This window comes from Mus caroli, chromosome 12, assembly GCF_900094665.2.
Source record: "Mus caroli chromosome 12, CAROLI_EIJ_v1.1, whole genome shotgun sequence".
In the NCBI taxonomy this organism is placed as follows: Eukaryota; Metazoa; Chordata; class Mammalia; order Rodentia; family Muridae; genus Mus; species Mus caroli.
This window is the reverse complement of record NC_034581.1, coordinates 106,302,919-106,324,636: the sequence shown is the minus strand read 5'-3', so window position 1 is coordinate 106,324,636 and position 21,718 is coordinate 106,302,919. Positions and strand designations below refer to the sequence as shown.

The 21,718-nt window shown below is 44.3% G+C and overlaps 1 protein-coding gene and 1 pseudogene across 3 annotated transcripts in view; both read left to right on the top strand.

Moving 5' to 3' along the window:
* The window catches only part of Ppp1r13b (protein phosphatase 1 regulatory subunit 13B), an 80,348-nt gene that overhangs the window by 47,032 nt on the left and 11,598 nt on the right, over positions 1 to 21,718 (top strand). For all 3 annotated transcript variants that reach the window (XM_029484499.1, XM_029484500.1, XM_021179433.2), the window contains exons 4-8: positions 3,878 to 3,954; positions 13,696 to 13,797; positions 16,109 to 16,283; positions 17,363 to 17,559; positions 20,296 to 20,436. In XM_029484499.1, the coding sequence (XP_029340359.1) occupies positions 3,878 to 3,954; positions 13,696 to 13,797; positions 16,109 to 16,283; positions 17,363 to 17,559; positions 20,296 to 20,436 (692 nt within the window). The remainder of the gene's footprint in view (positions 1 to 3,877; positions 3,955 to 13,695; positions 13,798 to 16,108; positions 16,284 to 17,362; positions 17,560 to 20,295; positions 20,437 to 21,718) is intronic.
* On the top strand, positions 1,064 to 1,653 carry LOC110307276 (annotated as a pseudogene).

The window sequence follows — 21,718 nt, the reverse complement described above, 5'->3', positions numbered from 1 at the left end:
TGCCTCTCTGCCTCTGCCTCTCTCTCTGCCTCTCTGCCTCTCTGCCTCTCTGCCTCTCTGCCTCTCTGCCTCTCTGCCTCTCTGCCTCTGCCTATTGAACTTAAAGGCAGGTACACCATGTCTGGTAGTTAAAACACTGTTTGCTTGTTTGTTTGTTTTTATATTTTGTTTGTTTATTTATTTACTTGCTTATTTATGTGTGTGGATATTTTGCCTGCATGTACGTCTGTGCACCACATACATGTTGGTGCTTTCTAGAGTGTAGATCCCCTGGGACTTGTAGTTACAGAGGGCTATGAGCTACCATGTAGGTGTTGGGGAATTAAACCTAACGTCTCCAGAACAGCCAGTGCTCATAAGCACAGAGCCGTCTCTCCAGCCCCAGTTAAAACACTTTTGATAACAAGTCGATTTCATGCTAGAGAGAGAGAGAGAGAGAAATTAAAATACATAAAGCAACACATGAAAAGACTGATTGCAGAACATTTTTACTGTACTAATTCCTGGATTTCTTGGCCTGGTATTTTTATACTTAATTTTTTTAAAGATTTTTATTTAATTTATATGAGTACACTGTCACTCTCTTCAGACACACCAGAAGAGGGCATAGAATCCCGTTACAGATGGTTGTGAACCACCATGTGGTTGCTGGGAATTGAACTCATGACCTTTGGAAGAACGGTCAGTGCTCCCAACCACTGAGCAGTCTCTCCAGCCCCCAGTTTTATACGTATTCTCAATAAATATGCAAATAAGTGAAAAATTGAAGGGTTGTAGTTGTATTTGTTGTTTTTTCTCATTTCTGTGAGGAAAAGAAATAGCTGAGCACCAAAGAGATGACGCAACAGCTCCTCTTCCAGAGGACCTGAATTCAGTTCCCAGAATGAAGATCAGGCGGCTCATAATCATCAGAAAATCCAGCTGCAAGGGAATCCAGTGCCCTGCTCTGGACTCTGTGAACACTCGGGTAAACATATCGAATAAAAAATGTTTTGAGCACAGAGGTCACTCGTGCCGGTGTCAACCCACGTGTGTAGTGAACTCAGGGCATCATGATGTAGTGATGGGGACTTGCATGACCTGTGCCTTCAGGAACTTCAGCATGGAGTAGTGAGTGGAGCGGGAGGTCAGCCAGAGGAAGCCCTCTATGGCACCCAAGCACCCTTCCACCCGCAGGAGCACCTGAGTCAGTATCCAGAAATTGAAGAAGTTTCTAGAAAAGATAAGCTGCTGTCATTGCTGAGATGTATATGTCCGTTTGAAAGATTCAGAGCCTTCCTTGCTGGTAAAAGATGTTGAACCACAGCAAGAACCAAAGGAATTCAGACTGCCGATAGGAGATCACTTTGATAAGAATATCATGGACATTCTCAAAGGCAAGATCACTGTTGTAGAAGCATTGACCATAAACTCAGTAACCATAAACTCTCTCCAGGAACATGGACTGCTGAGAAGATCACCCAGGAATACCATTCAGAACTGAAGGATGCACAGCCCCTTCTCAAGTATTTCATTACTTCTGAAATCAAAATCTTTCCTCCGGAAGACAGGAAAGCAATACAGTCAAAAGGAAGAAAATCACAGAAGTTTCCTGTGTGCCCCCCAAGCTCCGTGCCCTTGGTTTTGTGTATTAAATTATACAAGTTACTGTGAATTGAGGGCCATAACGTTGAGAGCACTTTGACCTCTTCAGGATTGTACATATATATATTTTTTTAATTACATACATGTAGTTCCTGGGTATATGTTTGCAGTATTGATCATGTGGCCCAAATGATTCAATATTAAGTTTCACTCTCCAGTTTAGGATGGTTTCTTCTTTGTAGGAGACACTGAAAACAAGAGCCCCTGACCCCTGTAAGACTGGCATTGTCTTAGGGACAGGTAATCAGCAAGGGACACAGCGACTGTATTTCCCAATGAGGAGAGAGGAAACTGAGTGTGAAGGAAGAAAAATGTATATTACTACTCTAGAGATTAAAAATCCATGAGGGTTTTTAAATGTTTTAAATTTGAAATAACTTTTTAGAAGAATTAGTGGTGTCTGAGACATGCTAGCTGTCTGTCTTTTGACAAATAGAAATAGGTAACTTGAAAAGTTTTCTGAGAGGCAATACTTAAGACTATTGAACAAATAACTTCCTTTAAATTTAGAAATGAGAGAAATATGAATGAACAGCTAAAATTAAGAGGATCCAATTTGATAACCAACGTTTATACCTGTTTTCATTCTAGGAAAAAAAATAGCCAGTAGAAGGATAAAATAAATCCCTGAGGGGACTTGAAAGTTACTTAAACTCTGGAGCATAGCACATTCCAGTAATAGAGTCTCAGATGAGGTGACATGAGTTCGGCTCATTCTGGCATGGTATACCTGTGGGTTCTTGGCCATATTGTTTGACCTCTCTGAAATTGAATTTCTATACAAATATACCTGCCTTATGTAAATTCCAGGACAACAGTGAAGATAAATGACAAAAGGCCAGGTAAATACAAAGTCTTGCAGCTAAAATGGATATCCACAGAGCATAGAACAGAATTGTCTGTCATTTATGATGCAAGGAAGCCAGGATTTAGGTTCTCAGAATCCTACTAGTATTTTTATTTATTCTGCCAAAACAAAACACATTTCAAGAGGACAGAATGGAGTTGAGGGAATTGGGCTTGTCCATGTTCTTTCAAGGGGACAGACAGACATACCTGCCTCGAGATTCCCCTGGAAAGGGTGTGGAGGATGAGAGGAAGCCAGCATGGTGATGGAGGGAGGCAGAGGGAACAGCAAAGATGGGAGGTGACTGGGAAGTTTGTAAGCTTCTTCAGATCTAGTTCCAGTGAATAAACTACACCTAGTTATTTGTGGTTCAATACAGAAGTTTAAGAGAACATGCTAATTCTAATCATTGTAGAGTATATTAGAAAGTGCAGTCACAGCCATCTTCCTTTAATTCAGAATGAGTATGTGAATCAGTAGTACTGATGTTTTCCGGGTGGCTGGCAGATGTAAATATGGTTTCTTATCTGGTATCACACATAAAATCTTTCCACTTTACACATTAAAAAAATGTTTTGAAAACTAAAAAAAAAAAAATTTTTTAAACAAAAAGTAAATTTTGGGAACTGGAGAGTCATCTCAGTAGTTCAGAGCACACACTGCTTCTACAGGGACCTGAGTTCAGTTCCCAGCACCCAGCCAACAGCTGCCTTGTAACCCCAGTTCCAAGTACACCCTCTTGTGACCTCCATGAGTACTGCCCTCATTGCACAACCCACACACAGACACTTACACGTACAGCTAGAAATAGTCACATGTGATGGCACACACTTCTAATCCCAGCACTTAGAAAGCAAAGGCAGAGAGGAGGACCTCTATGAGTCTACATAGCAAGTTCCAACCAGCCAAGGCTGTATAATATAGCAAGACCTCGTCGTCTCAAAAAACAAAACAACAATAATGATGATTTTTTAAAATCTAGAAATAAGTTCAGTACTCATGCATGAAACTCTCAAAAATAGAAAATAAAAATTTAAAAAGATGGCTGACAGTTTCTTTTGGCTTACAGTTTAAAAAGACAACTGTCCCTCACGGTGGGAAGGGCATGGTAGGAGCGCCTTTCAGGCTGTGGTGTCTGGAACGAGGCATTGCTCACCCTCAGGAAGCAGAGCATTTGTGCTGGTGCTAGCTCGCCTCCTCCATTTCATTCAGTCCGGAAACCCAGACCACGGCACAGTGCTGCACGCATTCAGGCAGGGCCTTCCCATGTTAGTTAAACCTTCCTGGAGACCCCTTCATATACACACACAGGTGGGTTTGTGGTGTTTCTAATCCAGTTAACTGTGGACGAACTACAGCATGGGTTTTATCCTCTCATCTCTTTAGGTGCCCGTCAGACCCAGGAGCAGAGAACTCAGAGGAGTGTAGTAAATGTACCTGGAGAAAAGCGCACTGAAAATGGGGTAAGTCATGCGAATTAAATTGAATGTTTTTATTTGTGTGGGTACTGGTCACGTGTTAATGCAGGTACTTGTGTTTGTGAGCCCATAGAGGTCAGAGGACAACTGCAGTGCTGCGTCTCAGGACCTGCCCACCTTGTTTTTTGAGGTCTCTAACCGGCCTGGAACTTTCCAAGGAGGCTGGGCTGAGTGGTCAGGGAGCACAGGGGCTGCCTGTCTACATTCCCAGCACTGAGTCAAAGAACTGGGCAGAGCACTGGCTCCATCTCTGCAGGGTTGAGGGTCTGAGTGGGCGGAGGGTGAGCATGTCTGAGCTGTGGAAGGGAGAGAACAGGCTCCAGCATCTCTCTGTAGCATTGGGCAGGAGGCTCCATGTTGCGGTTAAGTCACATGAAGACTTCCTGTTTAGGAATACTATGTGCATGGAGAGAACACGGGGATAAGAAAATTTTAAGCCTGATCTCTTTTGGAAATTTTAGTTACAACTTTTTCAAATAATTTTATGAGGGCTGGAGAGATGGCTCAGTGGTTAAGAGCACCGACTGCTCTTTCGAAGGTCCTGAGTTCAAATCCCAGCAACCACGTGGTGGTTCACAACCATCTGTAATGAGATCTGACGCCCTCTTCTGGCGTGTCTGAAGACAGCTAGAGTATACTTAGATATAATAATAAATAAATCTTAAAAAATAATAATTTTATGAGTAGAGGATTGGTTTATTTCTTTCCGCTCTGAAACTAACTGGACATTTAACCTTGGGCAAGTGTATGTGTGGCCTTGTTAGGTGCTGATAAGAAGGCTGGAGGGAGCCTGGCTCTGCACTGTAGCATGACTTGTGCATTGGCTACAGTTGCCTCTCCCCTCCCAGCTGGCTGCTGACATTTGTTGGTTTACCTCTGTGAATGCACAGGTTGAGGAACGCTTATTCATAGGGTTTCAGATCTCACAGCTTTTCAGATTGGAAATACTTGATAGGCTTCGTTGATTGGTGAATGTCCGAAAGTAATGCTAGAACTCTAAAAAGTACTGGGTTTTGAGCTTTTGGGTAAGGGAGCTCTAACAGATTAAGCTGCTGCTCTTCCTCCTCCTGAAACTGTTAATGTTATTATGTGATTTGCCTGCATGTATGTATCCATATATGTACACCACGTGCATGAGCAGTGCCCATGGAAGCCAGAAGAGAGCTCTGGGTCCCCTGAAACTGAAGTTTCAGACAATTGTTGGCTGTCAGGTCCTGTACAAGAGCAGCACGTGCTCTTAATTGATGAGCCATTGCTCCAGACCCAAACCTCTGCTTCTTTGAACTTCTTTGAATCACATGACCGTCATCTTTGTAAAAGAAGGATGCTAGCCTCCCACTCTTCCTCGTCTCCCTCTTTCTAAATTTTAAGCCGTATATAGCTTATAGAGTCAAGATTGACTATTTCTATATAGTTGTATCTAATTCTAAGTAGATAGGATTTTAGATTTTGTCTATAGAGTGTTCTAGGCTATCATTCAGTTGTTAAGAGTATTTGCCTAGTGTAAATGAAGAAAATACCTAATAAAAAATATTAAAAAAAAAAAGAGTATTTGCCTAGGATGTATGAAGTTCTGTGTTCCATCTCTACTACCATACGAGCCTGCAACTTCAGCAGTAAGGAGGGAAAGACAGGAGGGTTAGTAGTTCAAGATCACCCTTGACTGTACTGTGAGTCCAAAGCCATCTGAGATAGATGAGAGCCTGTCTTGAGAGAGAGAGAAGCCAGGCATGGTGGTACACCTCTTTAGATACAGCTGTTGAGAGGCAGAAACAGGTGGCTCCCTGTGAGTTTGAGACAAAGGCAGAGGTGAGGAGAGAGGGAGCGAGGAAATAACTCAATAATAATTGTTAAGTTTTATAGATAGCTACCATAGAACCTGTCTTAGTTGCTTTTCTGTTGTGAAGAGACATCGTAATGAAGGCAATACTTCACATAAAGTATTTATTTGAAGGCTTGCTTACAGTTTTAGAGGATGTCCATGGCCATCATGGTAGGGAGCACGGGAGCAGCAGAGAGGCATGTGGCTGGAGCACAAGCTAAGAGCTTGCTTCCTGGTTCCACAAAGTAGAGGCAGAGAATAAGACTGCGCCTAGCAGTGGCTTTTAAAACCCTAAAGCCCACCCCCAGTGGCATACTTCTCTAACAAGGCCACACCTCCTTCCACAAGACCACACCTCCTAATCCTTCCCAAAACATTCACCAGCTATAGGGACCAAGCATTCAAATAAGTGAGGCTATGGGGGAGTCATACTCACTCAGACAATCACAGAGACAGATTTCTAGTTTGTTATTACAAAATGTGGTGTAAATACATGGTGTGTGTGCAGTGTACATAGAAGTATTTGTCTGTGTTGAGGACAGGTCAAAAGATGCTGTGGGTGTTGGTCTTTACTGTTTGTTGTCCTCTCTGCACACAGCAGAGCAGCCTGCTAGCTTCCCAGGGTTCTCTTGTTGCTGCCTCTTACCTCTCTGTAGGCAGCCCAGGGGTCACAGCTAAGCTCTAGGTAGGCTAGCTTTTGGGTGGGTCTGAGGGTTCAGACTTAGGTCTCACACTTTGGGGCAAGTGCTGTATCCACCAAGCCATCTTCCATGCCCCATCATTTTTTCCATTTGGTTTCAGTGTCATATTTCCTTTTGCCACTCATGGATGTACTGCTGTTAAGGTGTTCCTGTTCCTTACACTCCAGTCTCTAATGATCATTTCACAGTCCTCATCTGACAATTTTTTCATTCTAAATCTGGAGGAGTTATGCAGAGACCTCTTAACTGTTTCAGGAAGTCAGTCTGTGTGTGTGTGTGTCTGTCTGTCTGTCTGTCTGTTTCTCTGTGTCTCTTGTCTCTCTCTGTCTGTCTGTCTCTGTCTCTCTCTCACTCATTCACTCACTCACTCACTGATCCTTACCCTACTTTTGTGACAAGGCCTCACTGTATCCCAGGTGTACCTTAAACTTGCCATGTAACCAAGAGTGATCTTCACCTCCTGCTCCTCCTGTCTCCACCTCCTGAGCACTGGTATTGCAGTCTGTATCACATCTGGCATCTCTTACTCTGAGATTTCCTGATTGCTTGAGTTCAAGCTCATCCTTGGCTACGTAGTGAAGCTCTAAGATACCTTGGGCTATACAGTGAGACTGTCTCAAAATAGATAGATGGATAACTGGATGGATAGATAGATGCTCGGTGGAATTTGTGGTTATGTAAATGTAGTGGGATCTAAAACATTCCTTATGTGACTGTTCCAGTACCAGCAACATAACCTCCAGGACACAGGCATACATCACAGTAAGAATTCAAAATTAACAGCATAGTTTTGAAAATCCTTTGTGTGTGTGTGTGTGCGCGCGCGCGTGTGCGTGTGTGTGCGTGTGTGTGTGTGCGCGTGCTATAAGAATATGTGGAGGCCAGAGGACAACAACCATATGTATTTCAGGATTGAACTCAGGCTGGCTGTCAGTCTTGGTGGCTAGTGTCCTTACCTGTTGAAAATCCTTTTGAGTTCTAAGATACACTATGATCTGAGCTTCAGGGATGGTAATGAAAATGAATGGTAGATGGAAAAATATTCTTAATGTGTAATAAAGGGAGAAGGCTAGTATTTATAGGTCTGTGATGTTTTCTTCCTTGATAAAATTATTTATGTTAAGAGCAAAAAAATTTGGACGTGAAATTAAAATTAAAAATGTGTTTATGGAGCTGGAGAAATGGCTCAGCAGCTAAGAACACTGACTGCTTTTCCATAGTATCCAGGTTCAATTCCCACCACCCACACGGAGGCTGACAACCATCTGTGACTCCAGTTCCAGGGCATCCACCACTCTCTTCTGGCTTCTGAGGCAACTGCATCCATGTGGTGCACAGACATACAGGCAGACGAGACAGACACATAAAATAAAATAACTTTTATAAAGTGTGTTTGTTCCTTTTAAAGAGCTTGTAGTTAGAAGAAAGTCTGAGATGCTGTCGAGAGAACTAATTGCTGCAAGCATCACATCAAAGATGGGTTGTATGTCGTGGGATCTAAGACATTCCTATGTGACTGTTCCTGTACCAGCAGCTTTATAGCATGCATCCCTGCCTTTTAAGCCTGTGCTACACTGCCTGGTGAAGCACTTCATTGTCTCCAAAGCACGTATACGTGCATTTTTAAATTAACAAGATGTTAGAAATATCTTCCCCACAATGTCTGGGTTCCGGATGGAGCAATTGTATCTTAATGCTCTGCTGTGAGCTGAGACAAGAAAGAGATCAGGTAGCAGCTGTGAGGGAGAAAGGGTGTGGTTGGAGTAAGACAGTATGCTGGACGTGAGTCACGCCCATTAGCTGCTCCACAGCCTGCAAGTCAGTGGGACAGGCTGGTCGGTGGTGGGTGACTGCTATAAAGACTGGGTTACTCTGTGTGCCTTGTGTGCGGCTCTAAGGATTGTGGGCTCTTTGATTGAGTACGAGTGCTCACCAGCGTGACTCACTACTCTGAAAGGACACAGTGTATGGAAAAGCATGGTCCTTGCTAGAGTCCTGGCTGTCCTTAGTCCAGCTTTGCTGAAAAAGCCACCTCCACAAGGCCAGTCAATTCTGTTTCTTCTAACTGGTACAAGTGTAGCCCATATTTAGGTCATGATCTAGTCTGCGATCCTTGCTGTGGGTGTGGGTGGATACCTGTTATTTCATCTCCTTGCCAGCAGTTTATGCCACACCTCTGCCTGGGATGCCATCCAGGGTCACCTCCGGCTCAGGCTTTGCTCAGTGCATCTGGTCCCCAGCTGCTCCTTCCTGTACAGTGTCGTCTCCTTTTACACCTGCTTTGTATGGGTATTGTATGATCTCAGGAAGCTCTCTACGTTCACTCAGTGGATTTGGGGTGTAGTGACATCTCATTCCCTTTTTCCTGTTGGATCTTGATCAGCTACCTATCTTGTTTTGTTCTTCCTCGCTCTTAAATGGCTTTTGCTTTGTGTTGTATTCTGCATTCTTTAATAGAGACATTGGTTTGGGGAAATAACCCAGTTCTTAAGAATTGGGCATGGGTTCACCAAAGGAGATCCATGAATGCCTGGTTAAGTACATGGAAAATTGGGTTCAACATCATCAATGTTCAGGAAAATACAAACAAAATCATTCGAACATCCGCTGCTAATAGGTACACATAGCAAGCTTGATCTGGTATGGAGAGGAGGCAGGGATCCGGATGCATTGCTGGGTGGGATGTGGATGCTGTAATCTGAAGAGCATTTGGCAGCTTGGAACTCATGTCAGTCTGCCATATAAACCACATTCTGCTCTTGAGAGAGAAGCCGGTCTCTGTGTGAGTGGCTGCAGCAGCTGCTAGAGGCCAGAGCCATGACAGGCAAAGCCTGAGGGCAGATGCGAGCTTTGTGTTCCTTTTGTTGCCCAAGGCTCTGCCTTCTGCTGATTGCTCTCTTTGCTCAGAGAAGCTTTTCGAATGGAAAAACACCCATATGCATAAAATAATTAGAAATTTATATAAACTAATTAGAAATTTAAAATAAATATGTTTGATCTTGTATTTAGATGGTTACCATGACTGTGGCTCTGGGTGTCCTATCAGCTATGATCTTGGAAACAGTCCCTTGCCCTGGTCCTTTGCTTATGGTTCTCATTAGAATCAACATTCACTGGGTTTTTGCAGCAGAGTCGTTTCTGTGGCCCTGGATATCCTAGAATGACTCATAGAGGTCTGTCTGCTGGGTTTATAGGTACCCTCACTGTGCCTGGCACTGGCTAGCTCACATTCTCTCTCCTTACATACTTGTTTGCTTGCTTGTTTTATGCGAATGAGTGTTTTGCATGCATGGAGGCCAGAAGAGGGCCTCAGATCCCCTGACCCAGAGTTATAGACAGTGGTGAGCCACCATGTGAGTGTTAGGAACTAAATCCAGGTCTTCTGCAAGAACAAGTGCTTACAATTTCTCAGCCATCTCTTCAGCTCCTCTTTTTGTTTCTTTTTTGTTGTGAACTATCCATACAGAAAAAAAAAATGTATAAAATGTACAATTTAAAGAATTACTCCGGGCTGGAGAGCTGGCTCAGTGGTTAAGAGCACCAACTGTTCTTCTGAAGAGCCTGAGTTCAAATCCCAGCAACCACGTGGTGGCTCACAACCATCTGTAATGAGATCTGATGCCCTCTTCTGGTGTGTCTGAAGGCAACTACAGTGTACTTACATATAATAATAAATAAATCTTAAAAAAAAAGAAAGAATTACTCAGAGGCTGTTGGGATTACCGGTCAAATGTAGAATTTCTGAACTTATTCTTTTTAAACCAATCCTGTGTTGTTTGTTTTAGCTTTGCAGACACGTAACACAGATGTTTAGTGAAGGTAACTTTTAAACTTCTGCTGAGATTTCACAGGCTGTTTTAGAGAAAGAAATATAAACAAAAAAGCATTTGTATTAAAAATATAACAGAGGGCTGGTGAGATGGCTCAGTGGTTAAGAACACTGACTGTTCTTCCAGAGGTTCTGAGTTCAATTCCCAACAACCACATGGTGGCTCACAACCTTCTGTAATGGAATCCAATGCTCTCTTCTGGTGTTTTTAATCCAGCAGAAGTAGAGCAAGGTTCCAAAGTAAGCTGTGGTGCAGTTAGCTGCATCAGAGTCACCAGCGGGTGTGCACTTAGCTGCATCAGACTGGTACCAGAGGTTGCAGGAGGGAGCAGGAGTGATCAGAGGCCTCGGGGGACAGTTAGAGGTCACTACACTGAATGCTTAGACTAAATCTCTTTTTTTGAGACAGTTCCTGTTACTGTCTAGGGGTCTTGATTGGGTTCACCTTCTCTGCCAGGTAAAGATTAAAAGAGAAAATTCTCAACCACAGCAGGGGGCAGCAGGGGTAATGGCAGTTCTCAGACACAGCAGGCAGCAGACACCACTAAAAGAAAGGTTGTAAGGGGTGAACACCCCCCCCAGTCTCTCCTGGAGGACTGGGGGTTGTAAGGGTCTCTGAAGGAGGTCTTCCTTCCTCAATTTAAGGTTGTTGAGTTTGAACCATGACAGAGAGGCTGATGGGTCCATAGCTGTGGGGTAAAGATCTGATCTTGAACTTGCAGGACCGACCAGTCCATAGTCAGTACCCACAGGAAGTTCACCATCTTTACTCTCTAACTTGGTCCATCTCCCTATCTGTGAGACTACCAGGGAATCTTAATAGTCCCTCAGGAATATGGGCGGTGGCTCTGCCTCAGCAACCATTAACTGTCAGTGACTCTTGAGGGAGAGTTACTGTAGTTACTGTGTAGTCTGGTGAACCCGCACCCATCCCTGACAGGCTGCAGACAGACAGGCCACTCCCATGCAGCTCCTGTACAAGTAATCAGAGCCCGCTGTGAGGCCAGGAGCTCAGCAGGCATGCTGTGTCCGAGTCAGGATCCGGTGACACTCCTCTGTCCTCAGCTCTCTCTGTCTATGCTCCTCTGTTCATGATGTCCCTGAGCTTTGATCTGGGCGGCATAATTTACAGCCAGGCATTCCGGTGTCACTTGTTCTCAGCATTGGGCCCATTATAACTCAGCACACAGCAGCCCTGGCCTCCGAACATAAAGCACGTGTTTAGAAGGCAGGGTGATGGTCACAGGATGTCCAGCAGCAAGACAGCAGGATTAGCTCGTCCTCTAGGGCCTGTGACTAACGTAAAACAGCAGGCATGAGCTCCCTCCACAGAGCGGGCCTCAGCTCCCGTCAGAAAGCAGTTGATGGCCCGTAGCAATCAGTAGTGTGGGCCAATAGGGCGCAGCTAAGTAAAGCTGCTGGTTTTGCTCCTCCAGCAGCCTGTACAGGAGAGACTTTATTTTTGGTAGAACTTGTTTGTGTTAAAGTGGAAGTATCTATAACTTGACAGCTTAAAAAACCTAATTTTTAAGGATTGGCAAGATGCTTGAAGGCAAGGTGCTTGGGGAAAGCATCTTCCATCTACATGTGAGCAGGAAAGAGCTGCCTCTTTAAATTATCCTGACTGTCCATGGCGTCAGGATTAATTAATTAATGTAAAATATCTCTTTTTAAAAAGAGACTAGCAGCGGTGGCACACGCCTTTAATCCCAGCACTTGGGAGGCAGAGGCAGGCAGATTTCTGAGTTCAAGACCAGCCTGGTCTACAAAGTGAGTTCCAGGACAGCCAGGGCTACACAGAGAAACCCTGTCTCGAAAAACCAAAAAAAAAAAAAAGGGGGGGGGAGGGGGACTAGCTCCATATTGCTCCGTTAGGATCTTTGGATAAAAGAATAATATTCAGATATGAATGTGACTCTGAGTCTATGTTCCCGGAGCTTAGTGTATGCTCAGATAATCGTAAGAGTTTAGGAAGAGGCAGAGCGGGTAGAATGTGGGCTGGAACTGGAAAGACGGCACAGCAGTTAAGAGCTGTTCTTTCAGAGGACCCAGATTCAATTCCAGCACCCACATGGCTGCTCACAACTCTGGAGCTCTTCTTGCCTCTGAGGGATACAGGCAAAACACCATATACATAAAATTAAATTCCAAAATTAGGAAAACAATTGTAAGAGGTTAAAAAGTGCCAGAACTTAAAGGGATCCTGTGTGTGTGTGTGTGTGTGTGTGTAAATGTAGAAGTAGGAGGTGGGTAGTGAGGATCTGAGGGGTTAGAAGGGAAGGGCCAGCGAGAGACCAGGCCTTTAGAATGGCACTCTGCTGCTTTTATGAACTGCCCCCTTTGCTCTGTCCTTACCTCTCCCACGGCTCCTCTCCCAGAGTCCTCACATACGCAGCGTGTGGACTTGAAGGATATGTGCACAGTGCATGGAGCACGACTGAGAGGATACGTCTTGCACATGGCAGAGCTTAGTGCGTTGTGTTCTATGTGACGGGCTAAGAGCACGGGCTGCCTGCATTGCTGTATGCTGCCTGCTCCTGCTTGCTCTCCCATCTGTAAGGTGGAGTGCCCTAGCACCTGCTGATGGACATTCTGCGGCTTGTGTGGGAAGGGTATACGGCCAGCTGTCAGCTCCACTTCTTTCTATGTCCAACCCATATGCACCATACTGTTAGGTAATAGGTGGACCACATGGAAGGTTTTTAATGAATATTTGCATTTTAGGTTCTATTACTACTTCAATTTCTCTAGAGCAGGTGACAGTGCATTTTGGGGGTGGGGTAGGGGGAGGAGGAGTCATCAGTATATTTACTTTTTTGGTTGTGTATCTTTAACTGTTTGCCAGCCCCATTTGCTCAAATACACCTGTTAAATCCCTATTCAGAACAGAACTTCATTTATGCACATCTGCAAATGGTCATGTAATCTTTTATTAAATACAGTATCTGAGATTTGTGCATTAGAAAAATGGTATTTAGAAAAAAGTATACTTGTTATTTACCTTTAATAAAAGTAGTCGGGCTGGTGAGATGGCTCAGTGGGTAAGAGCACCCGACTGCTCTTCCGAAGGTCAGGAGTTCAAATCCCAGCAACCACATGGTGGCTCACAACCATCCGTAACGAGATCTGACTCCCTCTTCTCGAGTGTCTGAAGACAGCTACAGTGTACTTACATATAAATAAATAAATCTTTTAAAAAAAAAAAAAAAAGTAGTCACCACATAGGAGAAGTTCTTATCAGGAAAAAAACTAAGTCTTGTTCTTCTAATTCCTTGTGAGCCTCTCTAAAATCTAGCTGTGTGTGAATTCTGACACTTAGAGAAAGATAATTCTGCAGAAGGAGGGACATACCATGAGCACTTTTGTTCCTACAGGTTGGGAATCCACGTGTTGAACTTACCCTCTCAGAACTTCAAGATATGGCAGCCAGGCAGCAGCAGCAAATTGAAAATCAGCAGCAAATGTTGGTTGCCAAGGTACATTCAAAAGAAACCTGACTCACACTGTGTAATTCAACTTGCTGTTAAGGTTAAGGCTACCATCACAGGTGGTGAGATGGGGCTGTGCTGAGCAGTGTCTATGTGCTGCACTGTGTAGTGGCACATGTGCCCGAATCTTCTTGATGTTGGAGCTGCATCAGAGCCTTTGCTCTTTGGTACACATGCCATTACAGCATGGTGAGTGATTGATCTAACCAAATGGCAGACAGAATGTGGACAGACCCCTGGGTGTGGTCTCTGCCATGTAGTAGGATTTACTATTCTAAAGGAGACTGGCAATCTGACGAAAGCTCTGGTGGGGCCTGGAACAGTGATAGCCAGTTAACAAATGGGCATTCTAGAGGCTTTTCCACATTAAGCATGTTAGAGCCCATTATATACCCCATAGCCTGCTTTTGTGGTAAACCCTGAAAGTGAGTTTGGGGATTTTTCTAAGTCATGGTTTAGTTATACTTGATAATCAACTAGAAAAAAATCAGAGCTACAACCCATCCCTCCTAAGGGTTATTCATACTGTCTTAAAACAGTATGAATCCACTTCAAAGAAAGCCCCCGAACAGCCAGCCTTTAATCCCAGCATTTTAGAGGCAGAAGCAGAGGCAGAGGCAGAGAGGCAAAGAGAGAGGCAGAGAGGCAGAGGCAGAGGCATCTCTGTGAGTTCAAGGCTAGCTTGATCTACAAATCGAATTTCAGGATGGTCAAGGATACACAGAGAATCCCTGTCTCAGGAAAAACAAAAAACAAAAAAGGGCCTCTGAACATTCTAGCATGGCTTATTATCTTCTGTTTTGTAGTTTGTTTGGTTTTTTTGTATGTGTGTGTTTAGATGTTGGTGGCACATGTGCCATGGCATAGGTGTAGGGAAAAGGACAGATTCTTAAAGTTGGTTCTCTCCTTCCACCATCTGGACCCGAGAGGGGAGCTCAGGCTCAGGCTTGGGAGCAGTGCCTTATCCATCTGGCTGACCCGTCTGTCATCTCTGTAGAGTTACTCAGTCAGCAAGTGACGACTCTAGTCATCTTCACCTACTGAATGCTTTGTTCACTGTTCTGACGGCTTTTACGGAGCTGAGAATTGGTTGTACTTGTCTTGAAAATATATCTTTAACAAGATGACCAAGAAGACAGACAGCTCATCCTGATGATCTGAGCTCCATTACTGGCACTCACATGGTGGAAGGAAAGAAGCCGTTCTTGTGGGTTATCCTCTAACCTTCACTTGCACATCAAGGCACTCAGTACTCACGCACTTAAAAAAAGTTGTCTCAAGGTTTACTGGACGTCAAGAGTTTAAAAATAAAAACCGGTATTGTAGAGCTGGAGAGAGAACTCCGCAGGAAAGAGTAATTGCTGTTTTCCAGAAGGCCTACATTCATCTCCCAGCCCCCGGATCAGATAGCTCACGGCTGCCTGTAACTCAGCTCTAGAGGATCTGACACCTTTTCTAGCCTCTGGGCTCTTGCACAGATATGGCATGCATGAGCACACGCACACACACACACACACACACAAATGTAATGACGAAAACTTTATAGTCTTTATACAATATAAACAAGTTAACGTTTAATCTGAAATATTTGAGCATGAATTTATGTACCTTAATGTGGTGAGTAAAGCCTGTGGATTCGTGTGTAAGCCTATGTGCATAGATGGGACCACACACACTTACTGCTGACTTACTTTTAAGGCATGTTATCACAGGAGAAAAACTGGTGAGGAGAGCTATGTGCATTTTCCTGTAGGATTGTCCTGTTCTTTAGAAAACGTTTCACAATTTAAAGGCACTAACTTAACTATGAAGAAATCAAACAGTCCCTTGACTGCCTAGTAGTGTGAGGTACAGATTGGAGGCTCATCTAGTGATCTTCTTTCCATGTGGAACACTCTGATGTTTAGGAAATTGAGCGTGGGATCTTTGGGAGGGAGCCCTGTGCAGACAGCAGGAGCAAGGCTGGTGGGACTTGACAGATACTGTGGCATGCACAGGAAAGTGCGGGAACAGACCGAAGTTCCTTGCTGTGACCTTTCAGCAGAGGCACCAGCATGAGCCGAATGTGCAGATCAGTGCATGTAATCAGGTCTGCCTTAAGAATCCCCAAACTCACATTGTCTCACACATATGGACACCCAGTAATGTCAGTTTTGTGTGGTCTGGTGTGTGCAGAATTCCTTCAGTGTTCTTTAATAGGTGATGCTATAGGGTGCACTCAGTTTGTCTGTTTGTTTTAATGTAGAAAAGTAATCTTAAGTTTCTACTTGCAAAGCTAATATTTTTTATTCTTTATCAGGAACAGCGTTTACATTTTCTAAAGCAACAGGAGCGCCGCCAGCAGCAGTCCGTTTCTGAAAATGAAAAGCTTCAGAAACTGAAAGAGCGAGTTGAAGCCCAGGAAAACAAGCTGAAGAAGATCCGTGCCATGAGAGGACAAGTTGACTACAGCAAGATCATGAATGGCAATCTGTGTATGTGCTGCATGCGGGCCTGAGCCCACTCCCGGGCTAAGTCAGGGCAGTCCCGATCACAAACCCAAATGGCACTGCGCATTTCTAACCCTTAACTCTCACCTGCAGCAAAGAGCTCATTGGGTTAACTGGGGTTTTTAATTATATATTCTTCTCTGGAAAAGCTCAATCTGAGTGAGGGTGTGTTCTAGGATGGTATTATTTGAATTCAATTTCCTGGATTTTTTAAAATATAAACTTAATTATGGGTTTTTTATAGGGCACAGTAATAATTTGATGAATGTATATTATGTGTATTGGTTAATCAGGAGGTTCGTAATTCTTTCTCCTTAAACTTAAAATTTTGATAAATTATGGTGATTTTTGCATATGTATGGCATTTGGTTTGTCTGTGAATAGCTCTGGACCTTTCTGTTATGGGTGATGGATTGGTGTGAGGTTCTCCAGGGGCTATAATGAGTAGTCTGGTTTTGTTTAACTACGTAAATTTCATCCATGCATTAAGATGACCATACTGCCAGGTATGGTGGCACATGCCTGCCTGTAATCCCAGCCCTGAGAGGCAGAGACTATGCAGTAGCCTCATCTCAGCAGCCAGTCACTGATGTCGCACAGGAACTTCTCTTGCTTCTCTGTGAACTCTGGGCTGTTTGTGTTTGTCTGTTTGATGTTACAGCAATGGGTAAGACCTTCACAACAAAGCTTTTATCTTGCTCTCTGGGATCTGAAGTGCTTTGACCAAACTAGCTTTTGAATGGATGCCCCTAAGGACTATTCAGTAGCTAACGGAAGCATAGTCACTGACTTGTGAGGAGTCACACCACGGCTGTCAAAGCCTGGTGGTGTTTTGCAGCCAGGTAGGCCAGAACAGCAAACCTAACAGAGTTTCTTCATCCCTAGCTCTTGGGAGGAAAAAACTCTGTTTTGGGTTATACATATACTTTATCTTTATTATTTTATTTTATGCATACTCTTTAATCCAAGGCTAGCACTAAATAATACCAGAATTGAGTGTAAGAATAGAAATGAAGGCAGAGTATGTTCTTTAAATAACCAGTTTTCTTTTTTGGTCATTGCAGCTGCTGAGATAGAAAGGTTCAGTGCCATGTTCCAGGAGAAGAAGCAGGAGGTCCAGTCTGCAATCTTACGAGTTGATCAGCTGAGTCAGCAACTAGAAGATTTAAAGAAAGGAAAACTGAATGGGTTCCAGTCATACAATGGCAGGTTGACAGGGCCAGCAGCAGTGGAGTTGAAACGACTCTACCAAGAGCTGCAGGTAAGAGCCTGGTCTGCGGTGGTTAAGTGCACATAGTCTCCTTCTGACTTTCTGTGTAAAATGTCGGGGTATTCAGAGCCTGGAAACAGACTCGCTGACCCTAACGGCATAGTAGTTCTGACCTCGTGTGCATGTAAATGCCTCCAAGGGTTGCACTCCTATGTGCTTAGTGCAAGCGAGGGCTTTGGACTGACTTAGGGAGACAAACCAGTCAGATTTCAGCCTTCAACATTTCCATCCCCCAGGCTTGGAGAAATTGTTCAGAGCTCTTCAGCACTTCCTGGTTTTGCAGAACACCCAAGTTCACTTTCTACCACTACATGGTGGTTCACAAACATGTGTAACTCCACCATGGGAACTGCTGCCCTCTTCTGCTCTGCAGGCACTATGCGCACATAATGCACATGCTGTTCACCCAGCACTCCTTTGCCTTCAGGAACACACACACACACACACACACACACACACACGTATACACATGGCATGAACTTCATAAACACACACTTACACAAAAATAAAACAGTAATAAAATGTCAATCACAGCTCAGCAATTTAAGTACTATATTTGGAATTTAGGGTTATCTCTGTGACCCTCCAGTTACTTCCGTGGTTGAAGTTCCTCATTCAGTGGCCTGGGGTTGCCTCCTGGATTCTGATTGAGCGGCTGCAGGGCAGCTCCCAGGACTCAGAGAGGCCTGCTTGTACCTAGAAGAGGATGAATGGTTGAAGATGTTTGTCCTGGTGTTGTCGTAAAAACTCAGCTGGGCTGGAAGAGCATGGCCTCAGGCAAACAGAAGCTGCCTCTGTGCTGGCCGCCTGTGCTGTGCCTGCTCACGGTGGGGGCCGCTCTGCAGACATTCAAACACAAAGCCACACTTCTGTCTTCCCTCCATTCCCTTCTCTTTCCTTCTCTCCCTGGAAGTGAGAATTTGACCCTTTTTGTCACTTTCTTCCTCCCTCCTCCCTTTTGCCCTTCCCCCTCCCTTCTTCTCTCCCTCCCTCCCTTCTTTCCTTCTTTTCATTTGTTTTTAACAGAGTCTCTCTGTGTATACCTGGCTGTCCTGGAACTCAATCTGTAGACCAGGCTAGCCTCGAACTCAGAGATGTACCTGCCTCTGCCTTCTGCCTCTGCTGGGACTAAAGGCCTGCGATACCATGCCTGGCTAAGAATTTGACCTTTTAACTAATATAAATATAGGTTTTCCTTTAGAAAGTGCTCCACTTATTAAAATCATGGGAAACATTCTATCCATAAATTATGTTTTCTGTAACAACTGGGGGGTAAGGGGGGGTCTTGTTGTTGAAAAACACAATAAATATTAAAAGGTGCAGAGTTTTGTGCTTGTAGATTACTTTGCCAGGAATCAAAACTTAGAATTAAGTATTCACCAAAGTAGACATAAAAAAGTGTCATTGTCTCTTCTCTTACATCCACAACTGCCTATCAGATAAGCTAGACTATGTCAGAACAGCCCAACAAGAAACAGAAAATACTAAGTCAGGAGATCTGAGGTTGTCATGTAAGCTGATCCTTGCTGACCCTATTATTCTATAACCCTAATAAAGGGACTATTTTACTGCAGCAAATGTATTTATCACTAGCCATGAATTTTGGAATTAGTTATTATGCATTTGTAACATAGGGTCATTATAGAGATGGCCCGGCCATCACACGTCCACATTCACTTGTGCATTCACAAGTGGAGCTTTCATGATGAGCACACGCAAACCTGTGAACCCATGCTCGGAGATGCACCCTCACATCAGCCTCTGCTGTGTGGCAGGCAGCAGTGTCAGAGTGGGAGCCCTACAGTCACTTCTGTTTGAGTGATTTACAGAACAAAATCTTTGAGGGGCAGGGCTGGGTTGTTTGCTTGTTTTTTGAGATGGGGTTTCTATGTGTTCCCTGGCTGTCCAGGAACTCTCTCTGTAGACCAGGCTGGACTTTAACTCATAGGGATCCACCTGCCTCTGCCTCCCGAGTGCTAGAATTAAAGGTGTGTTCCACCACTGCCTGTTGCTTATATAACAAAATCAATCAAATGCATTCAGAAATGGTTACAGACTGTAAAGGTGGATTTGTTTGTTTATTGCGAGTGGATTTCATATGTTCCGTGTAGGCCCTGAACTTAGTATGCATGTAGCCAAGGCTAGCCTGAAATTCCAGATCCTCTTGCTTCCATCTCCCTAGTGTTAGGATTGCAGGCATGAGCTACCTTCCCTGGCTCGTTCATTGTCAGTTTAGCTTGGTGTTTCCATTGATCTCAGAGACTCTTCAGCATCAGCCATTTTATCACGTGGCTCTTGCTGGTAGTTCCCAAGTCTGTTGCTAAGTTTTAAAAAGCAAACAAATTATCTATCAGGAACTCTTTTTATTTTATTAATTTTTTTTTAATTGGGAGACAGTATCTCATTGTGTAGCTTGGGTAGCTTGGAACTCACAGACAGCCACCTGCCTCTGCTTCCAGACTGCTGGGATTAAAGGTGTGCATCTCCACGTGAAGTTCCTGAGAGCTCGTGAGCAGGGCTCTCTGGAGTGTCTCGGTCTGTTCTGTGGAGGTTACACAATTTGAAAAGTCTTTGTTGTTTGCATTTATGTAGTGTGAATCCCTCACAGCTGTGCGAGTGGCCAGGGCAGACTGGCCCGAAGGAGATACAACACTTCCTGCTTCACCTACTGGACACCTAACAGGATGTAGTTCATGCACCTGTTAATTCGTATCTTCTGCTTTGCAGATTCGTAACCAGCTTAATCAGGAGCAGAATTCCAAGCTCCAGCAGCAGAAGGAGCTCTTGAACAAGCGCAACATGGAAGTGGCCATGATGGATAAGCGGATCAGCGAGCTGCGGGAGCGCCTGTATGGCAAGAAGATCCAGGCACGTGCGGGACCTGCTGCCTTCCCAGGAGGTGGAGGCAGGAGATTTGTAAATTAGAGGCCAGTCTAGGCTATGTAGGGAAGTCATGTCTCACCAACAATCTTGAACAAAATGCTATATAGAGTTACATTTTAAAAAATATTTGCTGTTCTAAATTTCAAAGATAGTAAGTGCTTTGAGGAAAAGCTGAACTAGTGCAGGATATTCACAGGGGGATATGGTAGTCTTCCCCTGTTCTCCAGAACTGACAACTGCTAATGGTTGTCCTCTAGTCCTCTGCTTAATTCAGACACAAAGGTGTAGAGGTGTGTAGGATATTAAATGGAGATGGGATTGTGGCAAGTGTGTTAGTCAAACAGTCTGTACCTTTTTTTTTTTAAAAACAACATGGCGATTTATCAGATCACTGCCACATTCTTCTAACATCTAATGGTGTACCATGGTCCAGGGTCTGCCTGGCCTTCACCCTCTGAGTCTTGCTGCCTCTCAGTGTGAGTGAGAACAAGGAGTATGCCCTGTGTCTACCTGGATGCCACATGCAACCCTTATACCTCATGGGCAACTAGGGCTGAGTGAAGAGCCATCCAGTCTGCCCTCGTATTAGAGAACAGGACAGGTGCCCACCTGCCAGGTGTCTCCATGGACACACTGAGACAGTCGGAACAGGGGTGTCTGAATGATGCTCTGAGGAGGCGGGTGGGCCTCATACCTTGAGTGGATTTGAAGGAAGGGTCAAACAGGAACTGTGCTGTAACAGTGTTTCTCGTAGAGCTACCTTGTGTGTTAAACCTGAGTTCAAAGGTCAGTAGTTTAGTAACTACAGTTTCAGATGATGTTTTTCTCTCAAGATTAACAACACAGAGGCCATGAGAGGCAAGATTCCGTGTGTTTATTTATATTGAGTAGTGGGAGAGTTACCCAGAGAGGAGGAGAAAGGAGGGAGATAAAGAAGAAGAGAAAGATACCTTCAGGGATTGCATATGTGGGTTCTTTCTGCCTTAGACTTTTATTTTATGTACATTTGTGCACCATTTGCACACAGTGCCCACAGAGGCCAGAAGAGGGTGTTGGATCCTCTGGAACTAAACATGGTTCCTGGGAATCAAATCAAGGTCCTAGCAGAGCAGCCAGAACTCGTTACTGCTAAGGCAGTTCTCCAGCCTGGCTACCAAGGCTGCTAAGGCAGCTCTCCAGCCTGGCTACCAAGGCTGCTAAGGCAGTTCTCCAGCCTGGCTACCAAGGCTGCTAAGGCAGTTCTCCAGCCTGGCTACCAAGGCTGCTA